This window comes from Oryctolagus cuniculus, chromosome 11 (assembly GCF_964237555.1).
Source record: "Oryctolagus cuniculus chromosome 11, mOryCun1.1, whole genome shotgun sequence".
NCBI classification, from domain to species: Eukaryota; Metazoa; Chordata; class Mammalia; order Lagomorpha; family Leporidae; genus Oryctolagus; species Oryctolagus cuniculus.
In genome coordinates, this window is record NC_091442.1 from 3,366,925 (window position 1) to 3,392,554 (window position 25,630).

Genomic DNA, 25,630 nt, shown 5'->3' on the forward strand with positions numbered 1-25,630 from the left:
TCGCTCTACTGTTACTGTTTAATAAAAATAAAAGCCTTAAGGCGAGTGATAAGCTTCTATTACGACTTCAAGTTATTGCTGAAACTATTATAAGAATGTTTGAACCTCTATAGTAAGATAATGGGAATGCTTATAGCTGTAGATGGAAGCAGTTATAGAATTCCATATGGGGTAATTTCTCAATTGCTTGTACAGTGAGCTATAATTCTGTGGGTGAAGGCGTAATGATTTGTTATGCACTATCTGACTCTTTGCATTTTACCTGTATCACCTGCGATGTTTAGGTCTCCAGTTACTAATTAAGGGAAGGCCTCTTCTCTTCTGTGAGGTTGAGTCATTTCTGCATTTGATTCTTGTTCCTAGAGACCGATAAGAATTATTCTAACTATTCCACGGATACTAATTCTCTTCTTTGAGAGATGAGTAACTAGAATCCTTCCCTAAAACTGCATTCCAGCAGTCTGCTCTCTCTCTCTCTCTCTGATTTATTTATTTATTTTGAAAGTCAGAGTTGCAGAGAGAGAGAAAGAGAGAGAGAGAGAGAGAGAGAGAGAGAGAGAGAGAGAGATTTTCCGTCTGCTGGTCCACTCTCTAGATGGTTGCCAAAGGCTAGCGCTGGACCAGGAGCTTTGTCCGAGCTTCATGAGTGGCAGGGGTACAAGTACTTGGGCCATCTCTTCCGCTGCTTTTCCTGGGCCATTAGCGAAGACCTGGATCGGACGTGGAGCAGCCAGGACAGGAACCAACACCCACAGGAGTTGCAGGCGGCTTTGCCTGCTGTGCCACAGTGCCAGCCCTGGTTTGGTTTCTCTTACCTCTTAGGTTTTTCTTTAGGAACCTCTGTCTTTGATGAGTGACTTCTCAAGGCTAAGGAAGTTTTCAGTCCAGAACTGAGGAGAAAAGTTTAGTTTCAAGTTAACTGAAGGAAACTAGACTGGAGGGTTCCTCAAACTTTGGGAGGCTAAGGCATTTTGGTCTTAAAATCTGGCAGGGTTCTTGCCGGCGCCATGGTTCAATAGGCTAATCCTCCGCCTGCGGCGCCAGCATACCGGGTTCTAGTCCCGGTCGGGGCGCCGGATTCTGTCCCGGTTGCCCCTCTTCCAGGCAAGCTTTCTGCTGTGGCCCGGGAGTGCAGTGGAGGATGGCCCAAGTGCTTGGGCCCTGCACCTGCATGGGAGACCAGGAGAAGCACCTGGCTCCTGCCATCGGATCAGTGCGGCTTTTAACGGCCCTTCAGGTGCTGGTGAAGCGCTGTGAGATGATAGAATGCCGTCCTGGCTGAGGATGCCCCTGGTCGCTACAGTGTTCAGATTCTGTTTGCTAATGATCCATAAAGCCCCGAGGGCAGCGCCCATCAGCTGAACCTTCACCTTCGCCCTCGGGTTGCTTGGTGATCCCAGCCCCGCACTGCACTTCCCTTTCTCAAAGTCCTTCTTCCCCAGCGCAGCCGACCCCAGCCGGCCGCCGCCTGGGAGGCTCCCTGACCCTGGGGCACGGGACGCCGTGTTTTTTCTTTCTTTCGCACCTCTCTGAAAGCGAAGAACCAATTCCTGTCTCTGGTTCATGGATCCTACCTTCTGGCGGATGATTTCAACTGTTCTCAGACTTGGCATTTTTCTCTGAAGCAGAAAAGTGTGTGTGTGTGTGTGTGTGTGTGTGTATTTTCATGTGCATAGGCAAGCATGTGTGTGTACATATGTGCACATACATACTTGTGTCTGTAATATGTGTGTATATATACATGCACACACACTATGTTACTGCGCATGTGTGTATATGTGCACACGTGAATGTACACATACATGTGCATGTGTGTGTGTGTGTGTGTGTAGATTGCTGTAGGAAGACAGGGCCCTGGCTTCACAGTGACTGAGAGCCACGTGGCCGAGTTCATCAGTTTCGAGAGAAGGGACTGGGACGTCCTCCCTGCTCCCTGGCTGGTTCCTTGCACCCCTCTTGCCTGGCTGTTGACTTTGTGGCAGGCACTGCTCTGGGGAGACAGTAGCACCGTTCATTCCAGACCTGGCCTCTGAGCCTGGGCTTCTCCACTCCCTCCCCACCTCCAGCCTCAAGTCCTAATGCTGCCCGGGCACACGCGTCTCTAACCTTGAAGGAAGGACTCTGCAAAGCAAGGCTGGAGCTCTCTAAGCAGCAAGATAGAGAAGTCCTTAATGGGAGCATGCCTGTGTGTGCAAACATGAGCTGTAGCATGCGGGGTATACCCTGCACCCTGTAGTATGTGGGTGCACCCTGTAGTATGTGGGTGCACCCTGTAGTATGTGGGGTACACCCTGTAGTATGTGGGGTGTACCCTGTAGCATGTGGGTACACCCTGTAGTATGTGGGTGCACCCTGTAGTATGTGGGTGCACCCTGTAGTATGTGGGGTACACCCTGTAGTATGTGGGTGCACCCTGTAGTATATGGGTGCACCCTGTAGTTTGTTTGGTATACCCTGTAGCATGTGGGGTGCACCCTGTAGAATGTGGGGTGCACCCTGTAGCATGTGGGGTGCACCACCTGGAGCTCCTGCCTCAGACCCTCCGACTCCCAGTGCACAAGTCACCTCCTACATAAATCCAGAACTAATCCCAAACCAGCCCACTCATGCTGGACACAGGCACCAAGAGAACACAGTGGGGGAGAAGAGGCGGCCTCTTCCATGCGTGGTGCTGGCAACACTGGATATCCACAGACGGCATGAAGCTAGACCTTCCCAACCTCTCCTGTGGATCAAGGATCCAAAGGTGAGACTCAAAACAACAAAACCACCAGAAGAAAACATAGAGGAACCATGTCAAGACGTTGGGACCAAGATTTTTGAGATCTGACCTTGAACGTGCAGGTGACGAAAGCAAAAATGGATAGATGGGATGGCGCAAAACTACTGAGCAGAGCCAAGTGACGACTCCAGGATGGCAGGGAGTAGCCCCGCACCGTGCATCTGACGGGGTTAATGGCCGGAATGCGTAAGCAGCTCAAACAGCACCAAAAAACAAGTCCCAACAAGCAAACGAAAGATCCAATTAAAAAACGAGCAAATCATCGGAATAGATTCTTCCCAAAAGAAGTACAAATGATAATAAGTAAATGAAGAAATGCCGACGTCACTAGTCACCAAAGAAATGCGAACCAAAGCCACTGAGGTATGAACTCTCCCCGGTTAGCGTGGCCACTACCAAAGAGACGTAAACATAACAGACGCTGGCATGCACATTGTAACACGGCAGGTTAAGCTGCACTTGGGTTGTCTCGTCTCCTATCAGAGTCCCGCCTCTGCCTTCTGATTCAGCTCCCTGCTAACGCGCTTAGGAGGCAGCAGACGATGGCTCCTGGGCTTAGATTCCCGCTACCCTCATGGGAAACTCAGATGCAGTTCCTGGCTCCTGGCTACAGTCTGCCTTAGCCCTAGCTGTGGGTATTTGGAGAGTGAATTAGTAGATAGAATATTTCTCCCTCCCTCTCTCTCTCTCTCTCTCTCTCTCTCTGTGTGTGTGTGTGTGTGTGTGTGTATGTGTCTGCCCCTCTTTCTTCTGAATAAATGAATAAATAAGCATTAAACAAATAAATTCCAGGACCAGTGTTATGGCGTAGCAGGGTGCTGCCTGCAACACTGGCACCCTTTATCAGCGTTGGTTTGTGTCCTGGCTGCTCCACTTCTGATCCAGCTCCTTGCTGGTGACTTGGGAAGGCAGCAGAGGATAGCCCAGGTGTTTGGGCCCCTACAACCCACAAGGGAGACCTGGATGAGGCTCCTGGCTCCTGACTGACCCAGCCCTGGCCATTGCAGCAATTTGGGGAGTGAGCCAGTGGATGGAAGACCTCTTTGTCTCTCCCTCTCTCTGTAGCCCTTTCAAATTAATTTAACACACACACACACACACACATTATATACACATATATACATGTATATAATGTATTATATACACATGTATATAAACATATACACATGTATACACATTATACACATGTGTATGTAATGTGTGTGTGTGTGTATATATATATATATATTCTGGTGAGGATATAGAGAAAGGGGAATTTGTATATGTTGTTGGCAGGAATGTAAACTAATACAGAGCTACAAACAGTATGGAGGTTCCTTAAAGAACTAAAAGAAAGGGGGCAGCATTGTGGTTCCTTGGGCAGGTAAACCTGTCGTCTGCAATGCCGGCTGGTTCGTGTCCCGGCTGCTCCACTTCCGATCCAGCTCTCCGCTATGGCCTGGGGAAGCAGTAGAAGATGACCCAAGTGCTTGGGCCCCTGCACCCATGTGGGAGACCTGGAGGAAACTCCTGGCTTCTGGCTTTGGATTGGCGCAGCCCTGGCCGTCACGGCCGTTTGTGGAATGAACAAGCAGATGGAAGACCTCTCTCTTTCTCTCTTTCTCTCTCTCTCTCTCTCTCTCTCCCCCCCCCCACCTTTCCCTAACTCTGCCTTTCAAATAAATTAAATAAATCTTGAAAACAAATAGTCTGTTCTATGACAAAGGGTGCAAACATTTGTTCTTAAAACATGGAACGTGACGTCTAATGGATTTATGCAAAGAAGGTACCAGAAAACCGGGATGGAGCAAGGTGAACTCGGGAGTGTGTGCCCGTCGGCCCCCTCCTGCTTCCCCAGCCCCACAGAGTGGATTCCTGTTGGGCAGGCGGGGGACTTGCCTCCCAGAGGAGGGCTCCCTTCGGCAGCCCAGGTGGCCCTCAGCGCTGAGCACTGGAGAGGAGACCCTCGGCGAACTCGGGATCGGGAAGGAACATCTCGACGGGTGCCAGTGTCCCGGGGTCAGCGACATCCCCGAGTTGGTTTGCAATCACAGAGTTTTGGTCCATTTTCTTTTCTTTTTATTTTTTAAGATTTACTTATTTGAAAGGCGGAGTTACAGAGAGGCAGAGGCAGAGAGAGACAGAGAGAGAGAGAGAGGTCTTCCACCTGCTGGTTCACTCTCCAGATGGCCACAACGGCTGGAGCTGAGCCGATCTGAAGCCAGGGGCCAGGAGCTTCTTCCCAGTCTCCCATGCGGGTGCTGGGTCCCAAGGACTTGGGCCGTCTTCCACTGCTTTCCCAGGTCATAGCAGAGAGCTGGATCAGAAGTGGAGCAGCCAGGACTCGAACTGGTGCCCATATGGGATGCTGCCGCTGCAGGCAGAGGCTTAGCCCACTGTGCCACAGCGCCAGCCCCAGGTTATGTGATCTTAAACCGAGGAAGTGGTCCAGTGCTGCGCTCCTCGACTTCACAGATGGTGAAATGAGAATAGTGAGAATCCGGGCCATGAGTTATTTCCTGAAAAGCCCTCGGTCCAAGGCCAGGCAGGCAGCGGGGTCTCAATAAGGCAGTTGCTCCGACGTTGTCATCTTAGTTTGCCATGACACTCAGGAACTACCACTGTGATGACATTTCTCCATGGGATGGTGTGCAATGGTGTCCTTAACCCTGGGAGGTTTTCAAAAGTTAACCTTGGCAGTGGCGCTGTGGCCCAGGAAGGTAAGCTGCTGCTAGCAGTGTTGGCACCCCACCTCGGAGCACCAGTTCAAGTCCCGGCTGCTCCGCTTCTGAGTCGGCTCCCTGCTATTGCGCCCGGGAAGGTGGTGGAGGATGGCCCAAGGACTTGGACCCCTGCCACCCACCTGGGAGCCCCAGAGGGAGTCTTTGGGCTCCTGGCTTCAGCTTGGCCCAGCTCCGGTTGTTGTGGAGACTTGGGGAAGGAACCAGCGGATGGAGGATCCCTGCCTGCCTCTGTCTCCCTCTCTTTGCCACTCTGCCTTTCAAACAAAGAAATCTTAATAAATAAATACAAATTCAATCTTGAAATTTTAAGACTTTTCTGTCCTTTTCGATTTTAAGCTTTTGATTAAAATGTCAAAGCTACGCAAAAACAGAATAGAAGATGAGCCCCGTGCGCCCGTCTTCCTCTGAAACAGGCACGACTCACGGATGCGCCTTTCCCACCTCTCGCCCCCACCGGTGCTGCGCCAGCCCCGCTGGCGCTGTCCATCTCCCCACCCCACGTTCAGTGACTTACTGCTGGGGTGTCGAGGTCAGCCACGGCGGGAGTATTTACACCTTGGAGAGTGGTGAGCACTGCCCAGCAAGGCCTGCCCACCTGCTGGAGGGCTGGTTATTAAACATTTGTTGCTGGGGGCCAGTGCTGGGGCGCAGCAGGTAAAGCCGACGCCTGCAGTGTCGGCATCCCACAGGGGCACCGGTTTGAGTCCCAGCTGCTCCACATCTGATCCAGCTCTCTGCTATGACCTGGGAAAGCAGTGGAAGATGGCCCGAGTCCTTGGGCCCCTGCACCCACATGGGAGACCTGGAAGAAGCTCCTGGCCCCTGGCTTCAGATCGGCTCAGCTCCAGCCGTTGTGGCCATCTGAGGAGTGAACCAGCAGATGGAGGACCTCTCTCTCTGTCTCTCCCTCTCTGTGTCTATAAATCTACCTCTCAAATAAATAAATAAAATATTTTAAAACATGTTGAATTTTGAGTTTTAAATAATATAAACTATACTAAGTATATTATATAGAGATATATGTATATAACACATGAATTTATGTAGTTATTAGATTAGGAAAGTATCCATTAATATTTTATTGAATTTTTAAAATATAAATGAGTAGTAAGTTTAGGAAATGTTACTGTATTTGCTGATATTGAACCAACCTTGAATTCCTAGAATGACTCTTACTTGGGCACAGTGTATTATTTTTCTTAATGTAATACGGGATACTATTTGCTTATATTTTAAGATATTTACATTGATAGTCATAAGTGAGATTACTCTATAATTTTATTTTTGCTGTAATATTTTGCATTATAATTTATGTTGTAATTAATAAAAATTTGAAATTTTCTTTTCCCTCTCCTCTGGAATGGGCCAAGGGGTTTGGGATCGCTTGACTTGTTAGCAGGTCTCTCCCCGAAACTGTCTGGGCCTGCTGGCTTTTCCTTCATCTCATTAGAAACACAACACTCAGCCTGAGCAGTGTGCGGCTCTCAGTGCGTTTCCCCGGCTGGAACACGTCTGTTTAGCCAGCCCTGGAGCAAGGCGCACGCTTGCTAGCACCTGGAACGCTGCTCATTTCCTGCTGCCCACGAGCCCCTACCGCACTCGGAGCCTGGAGCCTGTTGGCCACAGAGCTGTAATATGTCCTACATTTTTCCTATGGGAAGCGATTTGCTTAGATTTTTTATGTCTCTTCTGATAAATGGTATTTTTCTAGAAATTATTTCATCTTGGCTTTAAATTATTTAAATAGAACTGCTCATCAGTCTTTTATGAGTTGAACATTTGTTTTTCTTTTTAACCTGTTGCCCTTCCTAAGTCTTAAAACACTGGATACATTTTTCCTAATGTTCCAGCAAGGTGTAGGTCACAGGAAATTGTAAACTGTGGGTGTGTGAGTGTGTGTGAGAGTGTATGTGTGCTACTGTTACTGCAAACACAATCATCTGTCTATCGTCTGTCCGTCTAGCTGTCTACCTGCTCACGTGGGCGTGTATGTGTGTCTCCCAGAGTGAGGAGCGAATGGAAGGTTCTCTACCAAAGAGAGGTCCGGCCGCGCTGTTTCTTCTCTCCCCTCTGCTCGTGCCTATGATGTGACACCATCTTCAGCCATGAAAAGAGAAGTCAAGAGAATTCCGGAAGGGTCAGCCCTGCCACTGCAAGCTGCTGCATCGGCAGCAGGAATCACTGACCTCCAGAGGCCCTGCGAGGGAGACATCGACGTGGGTTCCTGCCGCTCCAACTCGGGCGTCTGCTATTTGCGGATGAACACATTCCTAACAGGTGCAGTGACCAGATAGGTGAAACAGAAAAGTCTAGTTGTTTGTAGTACGTGAGTGTTTAAATGCAGGAAAATTGGGGCTAGTGCTGTGGCACAGTGGATTAAAGCCCTGGCCTACAGTGCTGGCATCCCATATGGGTGTCAGTTCTAATCCCAGTTGCTCCTCTTCTGATCCAGCTCTCTGCTCTGACCTGGGAAAGCAGTAGAAGATGGCCCAAGTCCTTGGGCCCCTGGACCCGTGTGGGACACTAGGAAGAAGCTCCTGGCTCCTGGCTTCGGATTGGCGCAGCTCCAGCCGTTGCGGCCATTTTGGGAGTGAACAAGTGGATGGAAGACCCCTCTCTCTGTCTCTACCTCTCTCTGTAACTCTGTCTTTCAAATAAATAAAAATAAATCTTAAAAAAAAAAAATAAATGCAGGAAAATCATCCTAGACACAAAGTTTCTCAACTCTTTTTTTTTTTTTTTTTTTTGACAGGCAGAGTGGACAGTGAGAGAGACAGAGAGAAAGGTCTTCCTTTTCCCTTGGTTCACCCCCAATGGCCGCTGCAGCCGGCGCACCACACTGATCCGAAACCAGGAGCCAGGTGCCTCTCCTGGTCTCCCATGCGGGTGCAGGGCCCAAGCACTTGGGCCATCCTCCACTGCACTCCCTGGCCACAGCAGAGAGCTGGCCTGGAAGAGGAGCAACCGGGACAGAATCCGGTGCCCCAACCGGGACTAGAACTTGGGGTTCCGGCGCCGCAGGCAGAGGATTAGCCAAGTGAGCCACGGCACCTGCGAATTAGTGCTTATTGCAATGGCATTTTTAGGGTAACCCTTAATGAAAAGCATAACTGGCATACATTATTTGCAAGGGTTTAGACACGATTTGCCTTTTTCATATTTGAACTAATGTCTGCACGATGGGAAAGGGCCTGCTAGGCAAGTGGTGGGGTATGTCCTCCCAGGGCAAGACAGCATTAAATGAGGTAAGCCATCTACAGCAGCTAGGACAGTGCCTGGAACATGGTACAGGGTCCCCAAGTGCCAGCTATGTTTTAATAATCAACAGTCAGAAATAATGGTGTTGGGGCCGGCACTGTGGTGTAGTGGGTAAAGCTGCCGCCTGCAGTGCTGGCATCCCATATGGGTGCTGGTTTGAGTCCCGGCTGCTCCACTTCCGATCCAGCTCTCTGCTGTGGCCTGGGAAAGCAGTGGAAGATGCCCAAGTCCTTGGGCCCCTGCATCTGTGTAGGGGATGAGGAAGAAGCTCCTGGCTCCTGGCTTCAGGTTGGCTCAGCTCCGGCCACTGAGACCAGTTGGGGAGTGAACCAGCGTTTGGAAGCTCGCTCTCTTTCTCTCTCTCTCTGCCTCTCCTTCTCTCTCTGTGTAACTTTGACATTCAAATAAATAAATAAATAAATCTTTTTTTTTAAAGAAGTAATATTAGCACTTGGCTGGCTCGTTCTGTGTCACTCTGTATACTTATTTATTTTTATTATTTTTGAAAGATTTACTTACTTTGAAAGGCAGAGTTACACAGAGAGGGAGAGACAGAGAGAGATCCTCCACATGCTGGCTTACTCCCCAGACAGCTGCAAGGGCTGGGGCTGGGCCTGGTGGAAGTCAGGAGCCCAGAGCTCCACCTTGGTCTCCCATGCCGATGGCAGGGGCTCAAGCACCTGGGCCATCTTCCATTGCTGTCCCAGGTGTGTTAGCAGGAGCTGGCTGGGAAGTGCAGCAGCCGGGACTTGAACCAGCACCCGTATGGGATGCCAGTGTCGCGGGTGGCTTAACCCTGTGCCACAATGCTCCCCCACCGAATTCTGTGAAACAGTTTGGGGAGGCTTTGACTCAGCAGGAGAGATGATGTTTGGGATGCCCACAGCCCCTGGGGGAGTGTCTGGGTTCAGGCCCCAGCTCTGCTTCCAATTCCAGCTTCCTGCTAGCGCGCACCCTGGGAGGCAGCAGGCGAGGGCTCAGTTCCCTGAGTCCCTGCCACCTGCGTGGAAGACACGGCGGGGGAGGGGGGACTCCTGGCTTTGGCCTGGCCTAGCCCTGGCTGTTGCCATGGAGGTGCCCCCTCCCACGTCTCTCTGACTCCCCCAACCATAAAACTCATAAAGCAAAAACTGTCCTCAGGGAGGCCTGGCCCAGCGACTCCACGCAAGGTGGAATTCCTCCCAAACGCCTCCGGGTCCCCAATCCCCACCCCATCCCTGCTGTCTCAGAGACCTCGTCCCCTTCGTAATTCTTCTGATTGTCTGCTTGGTAAACATCTGTGTTCTCACTTGAACATGAACCGCGGGAGAGCGAAGTCCCACTGGCTGGCACTGATTCTAGACTGTATTTGTTGGATGAATGATGGTAAAAACCATCCAAAAAACATTGTACGAGAACACCATTGGCATCGGCAGGTATGCTGAGGCGGCCGTTTCTTTTGGTATAATTTTGCTTCGATTTAAATAAAAGTGGAGGTGGATTACAAATTCTGCTTGATTCTAGCCCCTGATACTGTGAGGGGCTGGGCCTGGTGATTTAAAATTATTATTATTTTTTAGTCCCAAGAAGGTCAATTTATGTCGTATTTGGCTTACATCTTTATAAAATGTGGCACAAATTGTACCTTTAGAAAAATGTGTTGTTTTGCATTTGAATAGACTTAAAATTCAGCTTAAAATTGTTTAAACAAGCGCTTTGTAATCAGAGATTTAGGTGAAACTCTTCATAATCCTTTTTGCTTTCTGAAGATCCTAGAATTTATTTTTTTAAGATTTATTTATTTATGTGAAAGGCAGAGTTACAGAGAAGGAGGGAGAGAGAGAGAGAGAGAGAGAGATCTTCCATCCGCTGGTTCACTCTCCAGATGGCTGCAATGGCCGGAGCTGTGCCAATCAGGAGCCAGGAGCCAGGAGCTTCTTCTGGGTCTCCCATGTGGGTGCAGGGGCCCAAGGACTTGGACCATCTTCTACTGCTTTCCCAGGCCACAGCAGAGAGCCAGATCGGAAGTGGAGCAGTCGGTCTTGAACCAGCACCCATAAGGGATGCCGGTGCTGCAGGTGGCGGCTTTACCCACCACGCCACAGCACCGCCCCCAGAAATTAAATTTTAAAATAGCACCATAAAAGTTACATTTCATACCAGGGTCCCAGGGAAAATGGAACAAAAATGTTAGAAAGAGAAGAGTCAATCTAAGGCTGCCCGCAGGTCTCAAACACTGCTGCAGGACCCAGGGCCTCTGAGGGGCACCGCCACACACGCTCCAAGGCGTGGACTCTCACAGAAACCCTGCAGCAGCTCCCCAAGGCCCCAGGCCGGGGGCTCCTGCCAACGGGAGCCGCAGAATGCCATGAGACCCCTCCTGCTTCCCCCCATGTCTTCCAGGATAACAGGGTCACACAGTGGTCCAGCAGTGGGCCTTGGCCATCTGAGTCTGCAGCCTGTCCCATGACTCACTGGCAGGATGGTGGTGACAGCTGAACCTCTCTCCCTGGACACATGGGTACCTGGTGAACTGTGACGTCAGCTGTCCTCCTAGAAAACCCCACAGAGATCGCTGTCAGTGAGGACCCACGAGGTGGGATTCTGGGGTGTGCTCTCCCTTGCATAACCGCTCCTCAGCCTGGGAATGTGGCTTCCACTTTTGATGGATATGTGGCCGGTGCTGTGCCAGCCTTTATAGATGATCTGGACGGGGGTCCAGGATTTCTGGGGGAGGGGCAGGCAAGTGGCCATCTGGGCAGAGGGCCGGGCACAGGGCTCAGTCTTGGTTTTCTGCTGGACACAGCATTGCTTGGAAGGGGATTTGCGTGGGGCACAGGGCTTCCAGGTACAGCTATCTGCTGCCTGGAGTGCAGCCTGGGCCTTGGAGGATCATGGGAACCACTGGGGGCTTCTGGCTGTATTTGCACAGTAAACCTCAACTCTTGCCTGGGTTGTGTCTATTTGGGGAGCCTTGGACGATTGTGGCTACAGCTCCTTAGCAAACCCTGATTTTTGCTTGGATTGTGTGTTTATTTGAGAGGACTTGAAGGATTATGGGAACTGGTAGGGGGCTTCTGGCAGTATTTGCATAGCAAACCTCAACTTTTCCTTGGACTGTGTCTATCTGGAGGGCCTTGGAGGATTATGGGCATTTGTGGGGAGTCTTCCGGCTATGGCTCTATAGCAAACCCTGATTTTTGCTTGTATTGTATTTACTTGGGGGGGCCTTGGAGGATTACGGGTATTTGTGGGGGGTCTCTGGCTACGGCTCTATAGCAAACCCTGATTTTTACTTAGACGGGGTTCATTTGGGGCATTTGAGGGCTGCCTCACACTTAAATCTGCACAGCCAACGGCTGCCACATGCAGTGTTTTACTGATGCCTTTGGAGAGTGTGCGGAGATGGGGGCACCCGCCCGCTCCGGTTGCCTGCTCACCTCCGGTGAGTTCTACGGGATGAGTGAATCGCTCTGTAAGTTGAATAAGAAGTGGATTTGGGACCTGGATTACAGAACGATCCCGATCGACCCCCTCTTGGCCACCTTCAGAGGCTGCAGGGCTGGACGCTGTGAGGGTGGGCAGTGCTGACCGCTTCCTCCCACCCTTCCAGGGAGCCAGCACAGGGGACCGGAGTGAGCAGGACACACTGGGGGTGAGCCCGTGTGGAGGTCAGGGCCGAGCCACACTCCCGCCGGGCTCTGTGGTGCTGGAGTGCGTCACCACCCCACCGCCATCTGCTCCTTCTCCAGTGTTGGCCCACATTTCCCACTGTTTACTCGTTATTCATCTTTTTATGAAGAGGGTTGTATGTTCTTGTCCTCTGCCCGATTTTCTGATGGCTTTGCTTATTGAATCCTTAAGAACTCTTTACTTACTGAGGAACCTGCCTTGTTACGGTGTCACCAATGCCCTCCCCCATCCCTTCCACCAGAGGTTGACTGTTGCGTAGGCGCTGCCCCCACCCCCGTTATGGCTTGGGGGTCTTGGTCAAGGTTAGAGATCTGCAAGTGAGGGCCTCAGTTGTGAAGCCACCTCTATGTTCTAAGTGTCCTTAGACAGTCACATTCCGTTGCCCCCAGTGTGCAGAATGAGGTAGGGATCCAGTGTTTCGGTTCCTTGAATCACCCGGTCTGTCCCACCACTGCCTTCCTAACCCCCACCCCAGTTTAGTCTGTATTTTCTCATAAAAACCTAACACTCGGGGTGGGGGAAGAAGTAAACGGACACACTGTGTGACTGCATCGCCACCTGGGTCGTAAGAGCATGTCAGACATGACACACCCTTGATGGGACTTTCTGTATCATCTACCATGTGTTTAAGAAACCCAAGATCAGGTCACCCCCCAAAGACACCCGGTGTCAAGGTTTTATACCCCTCTAACCAGCCTTCAGGCCCGGGCCTCAGCACGGACCTCCCAGGTTCTTGGTGCCAGGACCAAGGGGACCGTGGCGGAGGGGAACTGTCCCCTGGGAACCCCAGACAGCTCACAGGAGTCGCATCATCCTTTGCTCAATTTAATTTTTATTTTGATTTTTTAATGCTGCACGATACAATATTCATTTCATTTGCTTCATTTGCTTCATTTAATTCTTTATTTCTGCTGCTATTAATTTTTTTAATGAAAGAGAGGGAACTTTTGTGGCCTTTTTTTCTGCAGGCCGCCTTAAGCTTTCTAAATTTGGAATATCTGAGCAAGCGGAAGGGAAGGGGGTTTTCAGAATCACTCGGGGGAAAGGAAAGGCTGCGTTGTTAATCATGCCCTATGGTGGGTGATTAACTGCTGTACAACTACATTTAATTTTTAATAATTGTGCTTAAGGCTGTGTTAAATCTGGGGTTCCCTCTTAGAGCAGCTCGTACTGACGCAGGTGCATGCGCTGGATGATGTCACGGCAGTCGTTGAACACGCGGCGGATGTTCTCCGTGTCCACAGCGCAGGTGAAGTGAGGGTAGCAGTAGTGGCGCCCATCTCCACTAGCGGTGCTGATTCTCTGTGGGCGCAGACACGGGCTGTCAGCCGCACCTGCTCGGGAGCGCCCCCCACCCCCACCCCATCGGGCCCCCGGGGCCAAGCGCCAAGGCTGGGTGCTGGCCGGCTCCACCGCAAGGCCGGGGTGCGAGAGCCCCAGTGAGAGACAAAGTGGAGGCACTGGATGGTTTAATCCCCGCAGCCGGAAGTGCTCCGGACAGCTGCCACTCACCAGGAACTCGTCGCGGATGAAGTACTTGGCCCGGGTCACGCGTGGGTCCTCTCCGGGCTCGGGAGTAGCTGCAAAGACAGACAGACATTTTCTCACTTGAGGAGATGCGAGGGCAGAGCGGAGGGAGGCACAGACCTGCTCGGAGCTCAGTCCTCCCGCCCGGTCCCCTGGGCCCTCTGCGTCCGCCGGACCCGCACGCACCATCCTCAGGAGTAGTGTAGCGAGCGAATTCTGGAAAGTAGTCCTCAATCTTGGATTTCCCAGCCAGCACCTTCTCAGCCAGCAGGTCTTGCTTGTTGAGGAACAGAATCACGGAGATGGTGCGCAGCCATCTGGGGAGGGGACGCAGGTGTGAGGCCGGCGAGAACGCGCGCTGCCCGCGGGGGCGCCGGCCCGGAGCCCCCCAGAGCAGCGGCCGCACACCCACCTGTTGTTCCAGATGCTCTTGAAGAGGTTCAGCGCCTCCTGCAGACGGTTGGTCTGGTTGTCCTCGCGGATGACCATGTTGTAGCTGCTGCTGGCCACCACGAAGATGATGGCAGTCACGTCTTCCCCGCGAGAAGGCAAAGGCAGGAGTCAGACACGGGAAGGGGCCCGGGCGTGAGCAAAGCCGGCGCCCCCACCCAGGCCGCACAGCCCCCCCGCCTACCGTTGAAGCACTGGATCCACTTGCGGCGCTCGTCGCGCTGGCCGCCCACATCGAACATGCTGCAGGGGCGGGGACAGAGGGCCACCCGGTCACGCCACAGCCCCCCGCGGCCTCGGGCTGCCCTCCCCAGGGCGGACCGCTCACTTACTGGAAGTTGACTTTGTCCACCTGGAACTTGGTCTCAAAGATTCCAGAGGTCAGGACACGGCAGCGCAGCAGGTCCTGAAACAAAACGCGGGTCAGGGGGTGGCCCAGCATGGCCCCCCACCACGGGGACAGCCCGCCCGAGGCCGGCTCTCAGGCCCGGGGCCTCTGCGCCTACCTGGTCGCTGGGCACGTAGTCGGCCTGCTTGATGACATCAATCTTGTCCAGGAAGCTGGGAGAGGAGAGACACAGGGCAGTGTTCACGGGCTCCCAGCCGGGTCTGTCTCCCTTACATCGACTCAAGGGCGCTGGGGCCCGGGTCGCTACGGCAAAGCTTAGGCCTTACAGAGGCTGGCGCGCGCACAGTGTAAGACCAGTGCCTTCCAGGGGCCAGGGGGCTAGAAATGTGTCTAGTGGCACCACGGGCGCTACGACGCAGCACAGGACAGTGGTGGGCCTCGGCTCTTGTGACGTGTGCAAGCCGCAGAGCCACAGACCCCCCCCCCCCCACCAGGCCCGCCGCAGGCTTTGCCATGTGAGCACGGCTGACCCAAAGCTTACACCAGACTACAACACGGCAGAGGTCTGCAACGCGAGGCTGCGGCTCTCCGTCCAGGCGCCTGAACTCACAACCTGCCTCGCTTCCTTTCCACTTTTTAAGAATCCCATTGATCACAAAGAACAAAGGCGGCTGGCACAGAGGAGGCCCCTTCTGCCCGGGCTGCGCAGCACAGGAAACACACGCAAACTTCCCTTCCGTTCTGCTTGCTCCCGAGACAGAGCGCCGGCCGCGCACTCCGCTTCTCGGTTTAAAGGGCGGCTTGCTTGAGCTACTTGACCAGACTGAACTTGCGAGAAAATGGGGGGGGGGGGCTGTCGTTAATATGCAAAAAAAATAATGTGCAGATCGGGTTTTGTTTGTTGTTTGTTTATTTCCTTTTGGGGAGGGGCTGGGGACGGTTTTAAGGTGGGCTAATCCCAAAGATCACACGGGGAGAGAAGCCTGTGTCAAGCAGCCCGGTAAGACGGCCCCTTCCCTGCCTACCAGGTAGGAGTGCGTCTGGACTGGAGGAGGCACTGCCTTGCCCAATCAATCTTACATCACAGCGCGAGGCCAGGAATAGCTCCCCAGCCACCCTGGCCGCCAGCACGTTGCCATGGCAACAGAACCACAGTTCTATAAATAGATCCTCAGCACCAAATCTTGTGAGAGAGACCTGGGGGGGGGGGGAGGCCACTCCAGCTCAACAAATAAAAATAGGCAGCTTAAGAAACAGGCACGGCACCAGTGTCTCCCCTGGAACCAAACGGCGGTGCAGCCAGAGCCGCGCTGGCCGCCACAAACTCGGGGCTGTGTAACCCATCCGGGGAGGAAGACGCCGAGAGTTCTGAGCTGCTTGCTTCTCTTTTTTTTTTTTTTTTTTTTCTGAGTTTCCTTAAAACTTTTCACCATCTGTGTCAGTGGCGCTGTTTGCAGATAAGTTTCAAGCGCCGTGGCAATCTGGCTTAAGAAAAAAAAAACTACCACACTTTTTAAAGCAGTATGACAACGCCAAGGGCACCTGGAGAAACTTTGTTAATTACGAAATGGCCGCGGCGCCCCGCCCAGCGCTCACAACCACGAAGGCTAAGCCCTCCTCATCTGGTACCTGTACTTGACTTCTGACTTGGTTCCAAAACACAAATTGCAAACAATTCCAGGATTTCCATTTGTTTTGCGTTACTATAATTAGCGCTTCCAGCTTTCAGTTCAAACTTTTGAGAAAAATCAGGGACTTTGCTGGAGCTGGGGTGGGGGTGGGGGTCACAGGCGCTGGAGGAGATGGACTTGAGAAACAGACACATTTGCTTGTGTGTTCAGATACGTGGGGGAGAGCTTGCGACGGGACAGAGGGAACAGCTCCTGGAGACCCTGACGTGAGCGCATGTGTGATCTGCAGGTGGGAGCCCCACAGTGCATCCCTCCTTGGCCAAGGCAGTCGCCAGGGCTTCCTAGGACCTGCACGGCGACTGCTTTGTGCAGCATCAGCAAGTGAAACCTCTCTCGCTTCTTGTAGGACCCGGACGACCATATGCTTGCCACACTGTGTGTATGGGACGCGGGAAGCCATAAGCTATTTAAAAGGCAACCTCTCAGACGTGCAGGCAAGGTGACAGGGACAGAGCGCAGCTCCTGGAGGGGAAGGTGGGTTGGGTCTATGGCCGCAGGTCAAGGCCGTGTCACTGTCACTGTCACCGCTGGGTTGCATACTGGTGTGCATGGTGACTTTGCAGGACGCCTGTTGCTACCCTCCCTTCACCTGTCACCCTCCCCGGTCATTCCCACCACTGTGCTGTGCTGCGGAGGTGCACGGCTTGGGGTTGGAAACCCACGACCACTACGACCACTTACCATCCTCGAACCAAGACCCGACGGGAAGGGATAGAGAACAACATGAAACAGAGCTCAGAAGTCAAGGTTAACACAACACTCGGCTCTACCTAGGTGAAGGGGACGTAACACGAGGGCCACGGCCACTGCTGCTGGCACTCACCTGGCGGTAGGTGCAGCCACGCAATTAAGGACCAACAAGGAACAGGGGAAGCGCGCCGGCCCCCACCGTTCCCGTTAGGGCTTTGAATCGCAGCCATAAAACAGCGTCTTTCCTTTCTCCAAAGTGCGAGAGCTGCCCCCCTTCCCTAACGCTTGGAAGTGCTTTCCATTAATTACCTCGAGCTAATTAACTGCAAACATCCCGTTACTGCAAGCAGTAATCACTGTGTGTATGCAAAATAATGTCACTGCGCTAAAAAGTACAATGGAGGGCATTGTAAAACCAGCGAATGGGACTAGAACTTTCCACCTGCCGGTGGCACACGGGTGGGCTTCTGGGATGAGAACCCCCCCGGTCGATGACTCTAAAGGCAGGCGCGCGGGTTGTGTGTGTGGACTGGTGGGTGGGACTTACTACTGGGCGCAGTCAATCAGCTGGTACTCGTTGGAGCGCTCGTAGCAGGCCCGCACTCCTTCGTCCTCCCACAGAGCCTTGGCGTGCTCGTAGAACTCCTGCAAGCAAACACAGGGGCTTAGAGACGAAGGGCGAGGCCGGGCCGGGGCTGGGGCTGCTGCTCGGACCATGGGCCCACCGCCCACCGGGACCCAGGCTCGGGAGGAGCGGCCCGTTCCTCGAACGGCCGAGTTTAATTCCAAGTGTTAAACACCTCTGGAGCTGCCCGATGACCTCCCGCGCGTCTCCTGACGGTGGAATACTGGTTGTGGGCCATGTCCCCCATGGGGAGGGGCAGAATCAGCCACTGAATAATTTTTTCTTGACAAAAACTTCATTTGTAAGATGTGCTGGGGCTTAAGTGTCCTTCCAGGATGATGTGAATTTGATAAAAAATAAATAAGTAAAACAGCTTCAGATGGGGGACGGTTAGCAGGAACAGGAAGGTCCGGTATCAGCGGGAGGACAGAAGGTTACTGTTGCGATGCATGTGTAACCGGCTGAGGTTGTAAAATTAGAATCTGGAGAAAGCCAGCGGTGTGTATGGTACACGCTGCAGTTACTGCCTGGATTGTTTGTTCAAGTGAATGTTATTTTCAAAACTTTACCCACCCATCCTAATTCATACGACTTCCCTGGTAGTGGAAGTCTGCGGTGAAACCCATCGAAAACACGCAGATTCCCACGAAGGCTCAACAAAAGCCAACAATAACTCATTGTCCTCAGGGCAGACAAGTGTCTTCCTTCTGGGCCCCATAAACTTGTCCATCTTTCCATCTGGTTTCCGTCCCCCTCACAGCGTCCTGAGCTGTCACGGACCCCTCGAAATAGACCTCTGCCAACGGCGCCGAGCGCCAAGGCCCGCGGGAAGGCGGCAGAGGATCTTTTTTCTCTGTTACGGTTTTGCTCTGATAACGTGGGAGGGTTTTGTTACTTGCCACGTGGCAAGGACAGATTTTTTTTTTTTAATAAAAACCTTACTAAATGCTAAAAGGCAATCTGCTTACAACGAGAGCATCTCGCACCTGGCACTTCGCTTCTACACCGCGCAGCGCCCGGAGGCGCTAACCGGCCAGTGGCGTTGGTGTGCCATATTGAGTGTCCACTTCTGTTTGTGCCGAGACGCAGACAAGGGAATAACTAAGGCTGCCTTGACCCAGGGTTCTTTCCCCCATAAAAATGTGCAGTCTACTAAAATGAGGATTGTAGGACTCAAGGCTGCGGTTTGTCCGCGGGGCCCCAAGACCCGGGGTCTCTAGGGGCAGATCCTGCCCATGGATCACGGCCCCAACGACGCCCAGTGTTCTCAGAGTGAGGGGCTGCGAGGCAGGAGCCCTGTGCTAAGTCCCGAGGGGTGGCGGGACGCGGCTTACGGGAGGGAAATCAAAGTCGGGCACGTTCATCACGCTCAGAATGTAGTCCACTCTGAACTGGTTCTCAGGGTTGGCCAGCTCCACCGGAGGCACCAGGTTGCTCATGGCGGCCACGATGGTCTGCAAAGGATTTAGCAAAGTGGTCAGGGGCACGGCCTGCCTGAGGGCGGGGCCAGAGGACAAAGGGCAACGGGAGTGGGCACGTACTTCGATGGCCTCCTTCAGGTTGTTTTTGATGTCCTGCACCTTCGTTGCCTTCTCACTACAGTGGGATTGAAAGAGAGAGACAATCATATTGCGCAATGTCGACGAAGCGCGCTGCTTCGAGTCTAAAAAGCATAGTATTCTGTTCTTCAAGGAGGTGTGGGTTCAGATCCGAGCAAAGATCGGGGGAGCCTGAGTAGAAGTGCTTTGAAGTTATGAGCTCCTGACCGTGTGCTCAGGACACGCCCAGAGGGAGCAGATTAGCAAAGTGGCATCGAGGTCACGAGAGGCTACTGTACCAGAAGTCGCACTTGCTCTCTTACTAGGCCCATGCGTTCCGCAGGCCGGGACACCCTCCCCCCACAGCATGCACGGGGGGTGGGGAGCGACAGACATGACGGGGACAGGATTTGGGGTTCACCAGCTGCCAGATTCACACACCCAGAAGCCAGGGTGCGTGTGGTGACGATGCTGGTTAATTACAGACCCCAGGGCATTGTGGGCCATCATTCACTGAGTGGCCCCTGTGAGTTCTGGGCACTGCAGCTAGTGGGGATCACCCGTCGTGCCCACTACGATGCTTCACACCTGGGCCCTCAATGCGAGCAGAAGGAAGGGGGTGAAGACGGTGCATGCCGGGGTGGGGCGGGCAGGGGGCAGGGGGCAGGACCCTCTGTTACGAGGGTTTGGTTGCTTTTCATTTTAATGTGTGGGATGGCCCGGGTGGTCTCTGTGGAACAATCTATACCAGTCCTCAGGCCCACAGGTAAAGGTCACCCCCTTTGGCCTATGGGGTCCTGACAAGTGTGGAGCTTCATACGAGGCCGTGCCCACCCTGGTGCTATGCATCCTTGGAGAGTGGCTTCCAGCAGAGGCTTAGCCACGCAGCTCCTGGGTTGCTTTTTTTTGGGGGGGGAGGGAGGACAGGGACAGACATCTCACTGGGGGTCTCTCTCGCCATGTCGTGGCCCAAATCTTGCCTTCTCCATTTCAGTGGGGGGTTTACAGGTGCAGCACCTTTCTAAGGCCTCAGACAGGACAGCGCTCTCACCCCACCCCCACCAGTGGGGAAACTGAGGGAAAGGCCCAGCCATGGAGGCAGGTCGGGAGGGGCAATTTCTCTGGCTCTCGAGGTAAAAACCTCTTTCCAGAGATTCCCATTTGTTGAAGCTCTGACTTGCTGATTGGCAGCAGTCACAGAAGGGAGACAGGAATTAAACAAATCCCGCCCCCCACCCCCCACCAGGACAGAACTCAGGAGGGGCACATGCCGGGGGCTCAGAGTTGCTGCAGGGAGTGCGGGAGGGGCGAGGCAGGGGGGGTCTCAGGGTGCAGGCAGGGGGAGGGGCGTCATGGGCTTGGCTGCCACCAGGGCCCCTGGCCGTGAACCCAGCCTCCCCCTCTTCACAGAATTCTAACAGCTAATATTTCATGCTTCGGAATGCGTATGTGACTCTGCTATTTATCTGAGGAGTGGGTCTCATTTTCCACTGCACCCTTTCCTACCATCGAGCCTCCTCAGGCAGGTCTTCGAGACACTGCTCCCTACGTCAGGGCCAGAGTCCTCGGCAGTGGGGATGTGTGTGCTGGGGGTGGGGGTGGAGTACCAGCAGCCCCTGGGACCATTCAGGTGCCCCCCAGAGAGAAGTAGGACCTGAGGAGCCGCAGGCCCAGCATGGAACTGGTGCCCAAACCCAAGCCTCACTCTGGCCCCTGGAGCCTTCTGGAAGGAGCTGGAGCCCTGCGGGCCTGCAGGACCACCCTCCGCTCTGTACCTGCCGGATCGAGGTGGATTTCTGAACGATGCGCCGCCAGGCCTGGGGTCGGTGTCCAGTCGGCTACTTTCAAGTTGGAGATGGAAAGGGAGTGTGTTGGATGGGCCCTGACACTAGCCACTCCCTAGCCCAGGTCCAATCCAACCCCGTTCATCAGAAACTGGCTCCACTTCACGGGCAAGGAAAGCCATTAGCCTCTGGTTCCGCGGCACCACGGCAGTCAAGGCAGACCCGTGAGGGCACTGAACACCCAAGTCTGCACAGAGCCAGAGCAGAGTATTTCTAGAAACGAGATTCCTTCATTCAGTTTGATATTTTGGTCTAAGTTGTAGTATGATAATTGGAAAACTTCCAGTCTTAAAATACGGATATTTTGAGAACGTGTTCAGCAGTCATCTACGTATGTGAATAGGTGTGGGAGTATATCAAGTATAAAACAGCTAAAATAGAAATCTAAAATCTAATTCGGGTGTGTAATACTCAAACATAAAATTCTTCCATTGAAGCAATTACTATGTAGATGGAGATATTACACTGGAGGTTGGCAGGTGTATCATCATTTTTACTGTCGCTTAATGAATTTAACGTTCTGAAATTCTGAAAAAATCCCTCGGATGTCACTGAACTACTTAACAAAGGCAAACGTATGCCAGTTGCTAGAATTCTGATTGACGGGAAAATGGGGGCTGGAAGATTCACCTTAGGGCTGCCCCTCCCCACCCCCGCACAGGGTGGCCTGGCGGGGAAGGTCAGCTTTTCAGGGCTCCTCGCCCACCCCCTCCACCTAAGCTGAGCAGCGGGGAAGGGGCCAAGGTGTCCCACACCTCTTGTAGGAAAGACAGGCAAAAGAAGACAGACAGCAGACAGACGCAAGATACAGGGATTGCTGAGACATGCAGAGAGTTTTATTTATCACGAATGTTAATACTGGTGTTCGCTTGAGAAGAGTCGCAGAGGGGCGTGCAGGCAGGCTATTAGTAGGCTCGGGGGTTAGCGGGTCTAGAACACAGGAGTTGCTCAAGAAGGACTTATCACGCTTCTCAAATGCCAACTTTTGGTACAGCAGATTGTCAGTCACTGAGAGATGCCAGTCTGGGCTGTCGCACACTACACTTTGGCCAATCAGGAATTGCACTCCACTTTTTGGTGGTGGTGGTGGTTTCAGGAATCTTGAAAGGACAGGTGGTGGGGCCCCCTCCCTTCCCCCCTCCCCCTCCCCCTCCCTGCAGGCAACAGAATAGTATTCTTATTAGAAGTTCCTAAGGACGAGCAATTGCAGCATGCAAATGTGATAGGACATGGCCGGGAGGATGAGAGACTGTAGCCACCATCTAGGGATAATACATTCTAAAAGAAACAGATGAACAAACATGTGTCAGTTACTTTGTCCCCAACCCCGGATCCTTTGCCCCGCCCCTCCATCACAGAAGCCAGCTCGTTGAAGCACCCTAGGCTAAGTCGATCGGCTCTGTGTGTCGTCCTAAGACTCGGCTGCTCCCCCACTGCATGGCCAGCACGCAGAGCTGGAGCCGGGTGCCTGGCACGCGTGTGTGTGCGCGTGTCTGTGCGTGTGATGGGTGTGCGGATGTAGGAAGCAAAAGAAAACCATTTGCAGTGATGGATGGAAAAAAACTGGAAGCCATCATGGACTTCCTGATCCGCTAGCTCACGTGAAGCACCTTGGATAAAAATAAATTTGATCATTTTCTAACAGGCCAGAGGCTTCCCGAGGCGACTATGACCAAGGCAGGCCGCAAGTGGCCAAGGCGCTTTTCAAAATTACGGCCGGTCCGGCACTGGGGATTTCAGGAAGACAGCCAGCTTCCCCCCACTACCCTGCCCTGCTTTTTTTGAAATGTAAAAAAATCAGACAAAATTCAGACCAACCACTGGGTGGATGGAATTTAGTAGATACTTCTAAAAACAAGTAGCCGATTCAAATGGAGAACTGGGGGAAAGATAGAAACCATATGGAAAAACATCATTCCCCAAATCCTAACCTGATTGTTTAAAAGCTGAAATCTATAACTTTCCCCCAGCTGGCTCTAATTATACTTTAGGCACGGCCAAAAAAATGATGTTTTGCGCTTCAATTGCTCGAAGACATTGAATTGTTTGTGTGTCATCTGCAACTGTCCACCAAGATGGCTGATGGCCCACGGATGGTTTGTAGCTCCTTCCCGGTGTGTGTGTCCTGGGTTCCCCGTATGTTCTCCGTGTCTGGCGTGTGCGTGTGTGTGCGCTTGTGTGTGTGTGTGTGTGGTGTGTGTGTGAGTGACAACATTTTCTGGTTTTGCATGTGCCTACCCATCGCTGTTGCTCCTGGCAGCCTGCGCGTCCTCTTCGCCGCCCCTTTTAAAGAGAGATTGAGAGCTCACCTAATCTGCAAGGCACGGCAATTTCACACAAACCCCACACAGCCTCTGCACATTCCAACACAACCGGCCAAGAGCAAATGCAACACTCGGCGCCATCCTCCCCCTCGTGCCCCGGTGCCTCCGGCTGCGCCGCCGGCAGTCTGCTGAGACGCCGGCCGTCGGGGAGCGCCCGGCCTCGGTGCGAACGCGGCTCTCTGGAGGCTGCGGTCGGGCACAGGAGGGCCGGATAATTATTTTCTTGTGCTCTCACTAAATGCACATGCACTAGGGAGCTAAAGCAGCGAATTCTTTGGAGACTAGGGCAGCGCGTACGCCTTCCTGGGTCCGAATCTTCACGGCCTGGACACACACAAAGGCGTCACATGGGCCAAGAGTTCCTGGTGCAAAATTAACGGGCTGCTTCTTGCACCGGGGAAAAGTGACTGGAAGATGCTTTAATATACGGGCACTCATTTCCCCTAACTCCTCATCAGCTGCAACCGTGTCTGGACCGTGAGGCAGCAAAAGAAAACATTTAAAAGACCAAAACCCCACTAACGCTCACCCCACCCCCACTCCACCCCCAAAACACCACAAAACCTTGAAACCCAATCTTCATAAACAGAAATTGCTCCTTGTAGGTGGCAGGGCAGGGTGGCTGAGCCTGGGTGGTGGTGGTGGGGGTGTTTGTGATTGATTAGCTTAGCCAATGTTAATGGTGCTTTTTTTTCCCCCTGGCACTAAATATAAGGAAGAAAGTTAGCCTGGAGTTAGGAAAACGGACGTTCGACCTCTGTATCTATGAAGGTCAAATTTTATGTTACTGTTAAAAATGTAATCACAAGGCAGCCTGCGGACAGCTGCGGGAGATTTTCACAGTTGAGCCAGGCCCCAAGGAAGAGCGGCGGCCGGGGGGAGGGCCGGCCCCACATCCTGCCCGCAGCCCACTCCGGGCCTGGATGTCACGGTCACAGAAGAGAATTCCCAGCGCCGGGAGCCAGGCGGCTTTCTCTGCAACACTGCAGTGAGGGAAAGGAGAGCGAGGAGGCGCAGCAGACCCCCAGGAAGGAGACCCCCGTGTCCTGTCACGGGCTAAATTTAACTCACAGGAGACACTACCTAGGGCCGCGGCTGCCCAGGCGGCCAACTGGGCAAAGAGAAAATAGGAAAGAGGAGCTCCAACTTGAATAAAAGGAAGGAAAATCCTCTTGGTAACAATTTCAGAACCTGATGGCGGTCGGCGGAGTAATAATTTTTTCCGAGGGTGACTTATCTTCCATCCGACTCGGGCTAACGTAAACAGTGGCTGCTACATCTTTTTAAAAACGCTAGCCATGTCCAGTTTTAATCAAAAATATTTATCCAGAGGGTGCACGGTCAAATTTTTATTTCTGCTTAACCAGCTTCATAAAGAAGCCCACCCTGGGAGGTGGGGGGGGGGGCTTTTATTCGAGATTTTCCTTTAAATGACAAGTTCAGGGCCCTAGCCCGTTTCCTGCCAGGGTGGCCACCTCTGTTGGCTGGGCGTCCCTTGAGCAGGAGTTCAGGATTTCAGAATTTTTCAATCTGTGGCAATTCAAAGTGCCTCAGTAGCACCTACGTGCACACCGATGACTCACAGGGTCACCTAAATAGGGTTAAATCAGCCGGTCCTTCGAAACTCAAGATTAAAACATAAACCTGAAACGGCCACTTGTATGGGTGATGTCATCCTTTTCTATTTGATTATTTATTTGATCTAACCAATTCTAGAATTTTCCAGAGCTGCCCTGGGTGCTCTGAAAGGCAATAAAATGCACTTTGTCTCCCCGGTGCTTAGTAGGGCGACAATGGAGCCATCTGTGCAGTTCAGAGTTGGAGCGAGCCATCCTGATTTAATCTCCTTTTCTGGAATGGAGGTAACTGCAACTTAGGGGCCGAGTTTTCCACTGAACTCGGGTTTAGGCGCAGGCGGGGGCTGCTAAGCAGCTGGCGAACACAGACCCGGGCCTTCAGCTGCCCGTGTCCAGCAAGGCTGACCCTCGCGAAGACGTGGACTTCTGCAGGGAGGAAAAGCGAATTTCCTGACCGACTGCCCCTCCCCATTGTCCGCATTCTTTATGACAAGCGGGGGCCCTGACATATGTGCGCTCCCTCGAAAACCTTTCTTCTCACTGCAGCATTGTGCTATCCCGCTGGAGGCCTGCGATTTTC

At 52.8% G+C, this 25,630-nt stretch overlaps 2 protein-coding genes across 13 annotated transcripts in view; both read right to left on the reverse strand.

The window, feature by feature from the left end:
* Positions 1–13,247: 13,247 nt before the first annotated feature.
* Positions 13,248–25,630, reverse strand: part of GNAS (GNAS complex locus) — a 59,894-nt gene continuing 47,511 nt past the window's right edge. For 3 of the 12 annotated variants that reach the window (XM_051835061.2, XM_002721804.4, XM_051835059.2), the window contains exons 3-13: positions 23,388–23,432; positions 19,309–19,363; positions 19,102–19,221; positions 17,690–17,787; positions 14,919–14,973; positions 14,745–14,818; positions 14,597–14,655; positions 14,375–14,495; positions 14,149–14,279; positions 13,948–14,015; positions 13,248–13,737 (exon numbers count right to left, since the gene is read on the reverse strand). In XM_051835061.2, the coding sequence (XP_051691021.1) occupies positions 13,591–13,737; positions 13,948–14,015; positions 14,149–14,279; positions 14,375–14,495; positions 14,597–14,655; positions 14,745–14,818; positions 14,919–14,973; positions 17,690–17,787; positions 19,102–19,221; positions 19,309–19,363; positions 23,388–23,432 (973 nt within the window). In that variant the 3' untranslated portion in view covers positions 13,248–13,590. Of the gene's footprint in view, positions 13,738–13,947; positions 14,016–14,148; positions 14,280–14,374; positions 14,496–14,596; positions 14,656–14,744; positions 14,819–14,918; positions 14,974–15,786; positions 15,812–17,689; positions 17,788–19,101; positions 19,222–19,308; positions 19,367–23,387; positions 23,433–25,630 lie in introns of those variants that run through there. The other 9 variants (XM_070051655.1, XM_008248810.4, XM_051835060.2 and 6 more) reach the window with 4 other exon arrangements.
* The window catches only part of LOC100346323 (neuroendocrine secretory protein 55), a 51,813-nt gene continuing 48,138 nt past the window's right edge, over positions 21,956–25,630 (reverse strand). Inside the window, exon 3 of the mRNA XM_002721803.5 lies at positions 21,956–22,427. The gene's annotated coding sequence lies outside the window, so the exon portion shown is untranslated. The remainder of the gene's footprint in view (positions 22,428–25,630) is intronic.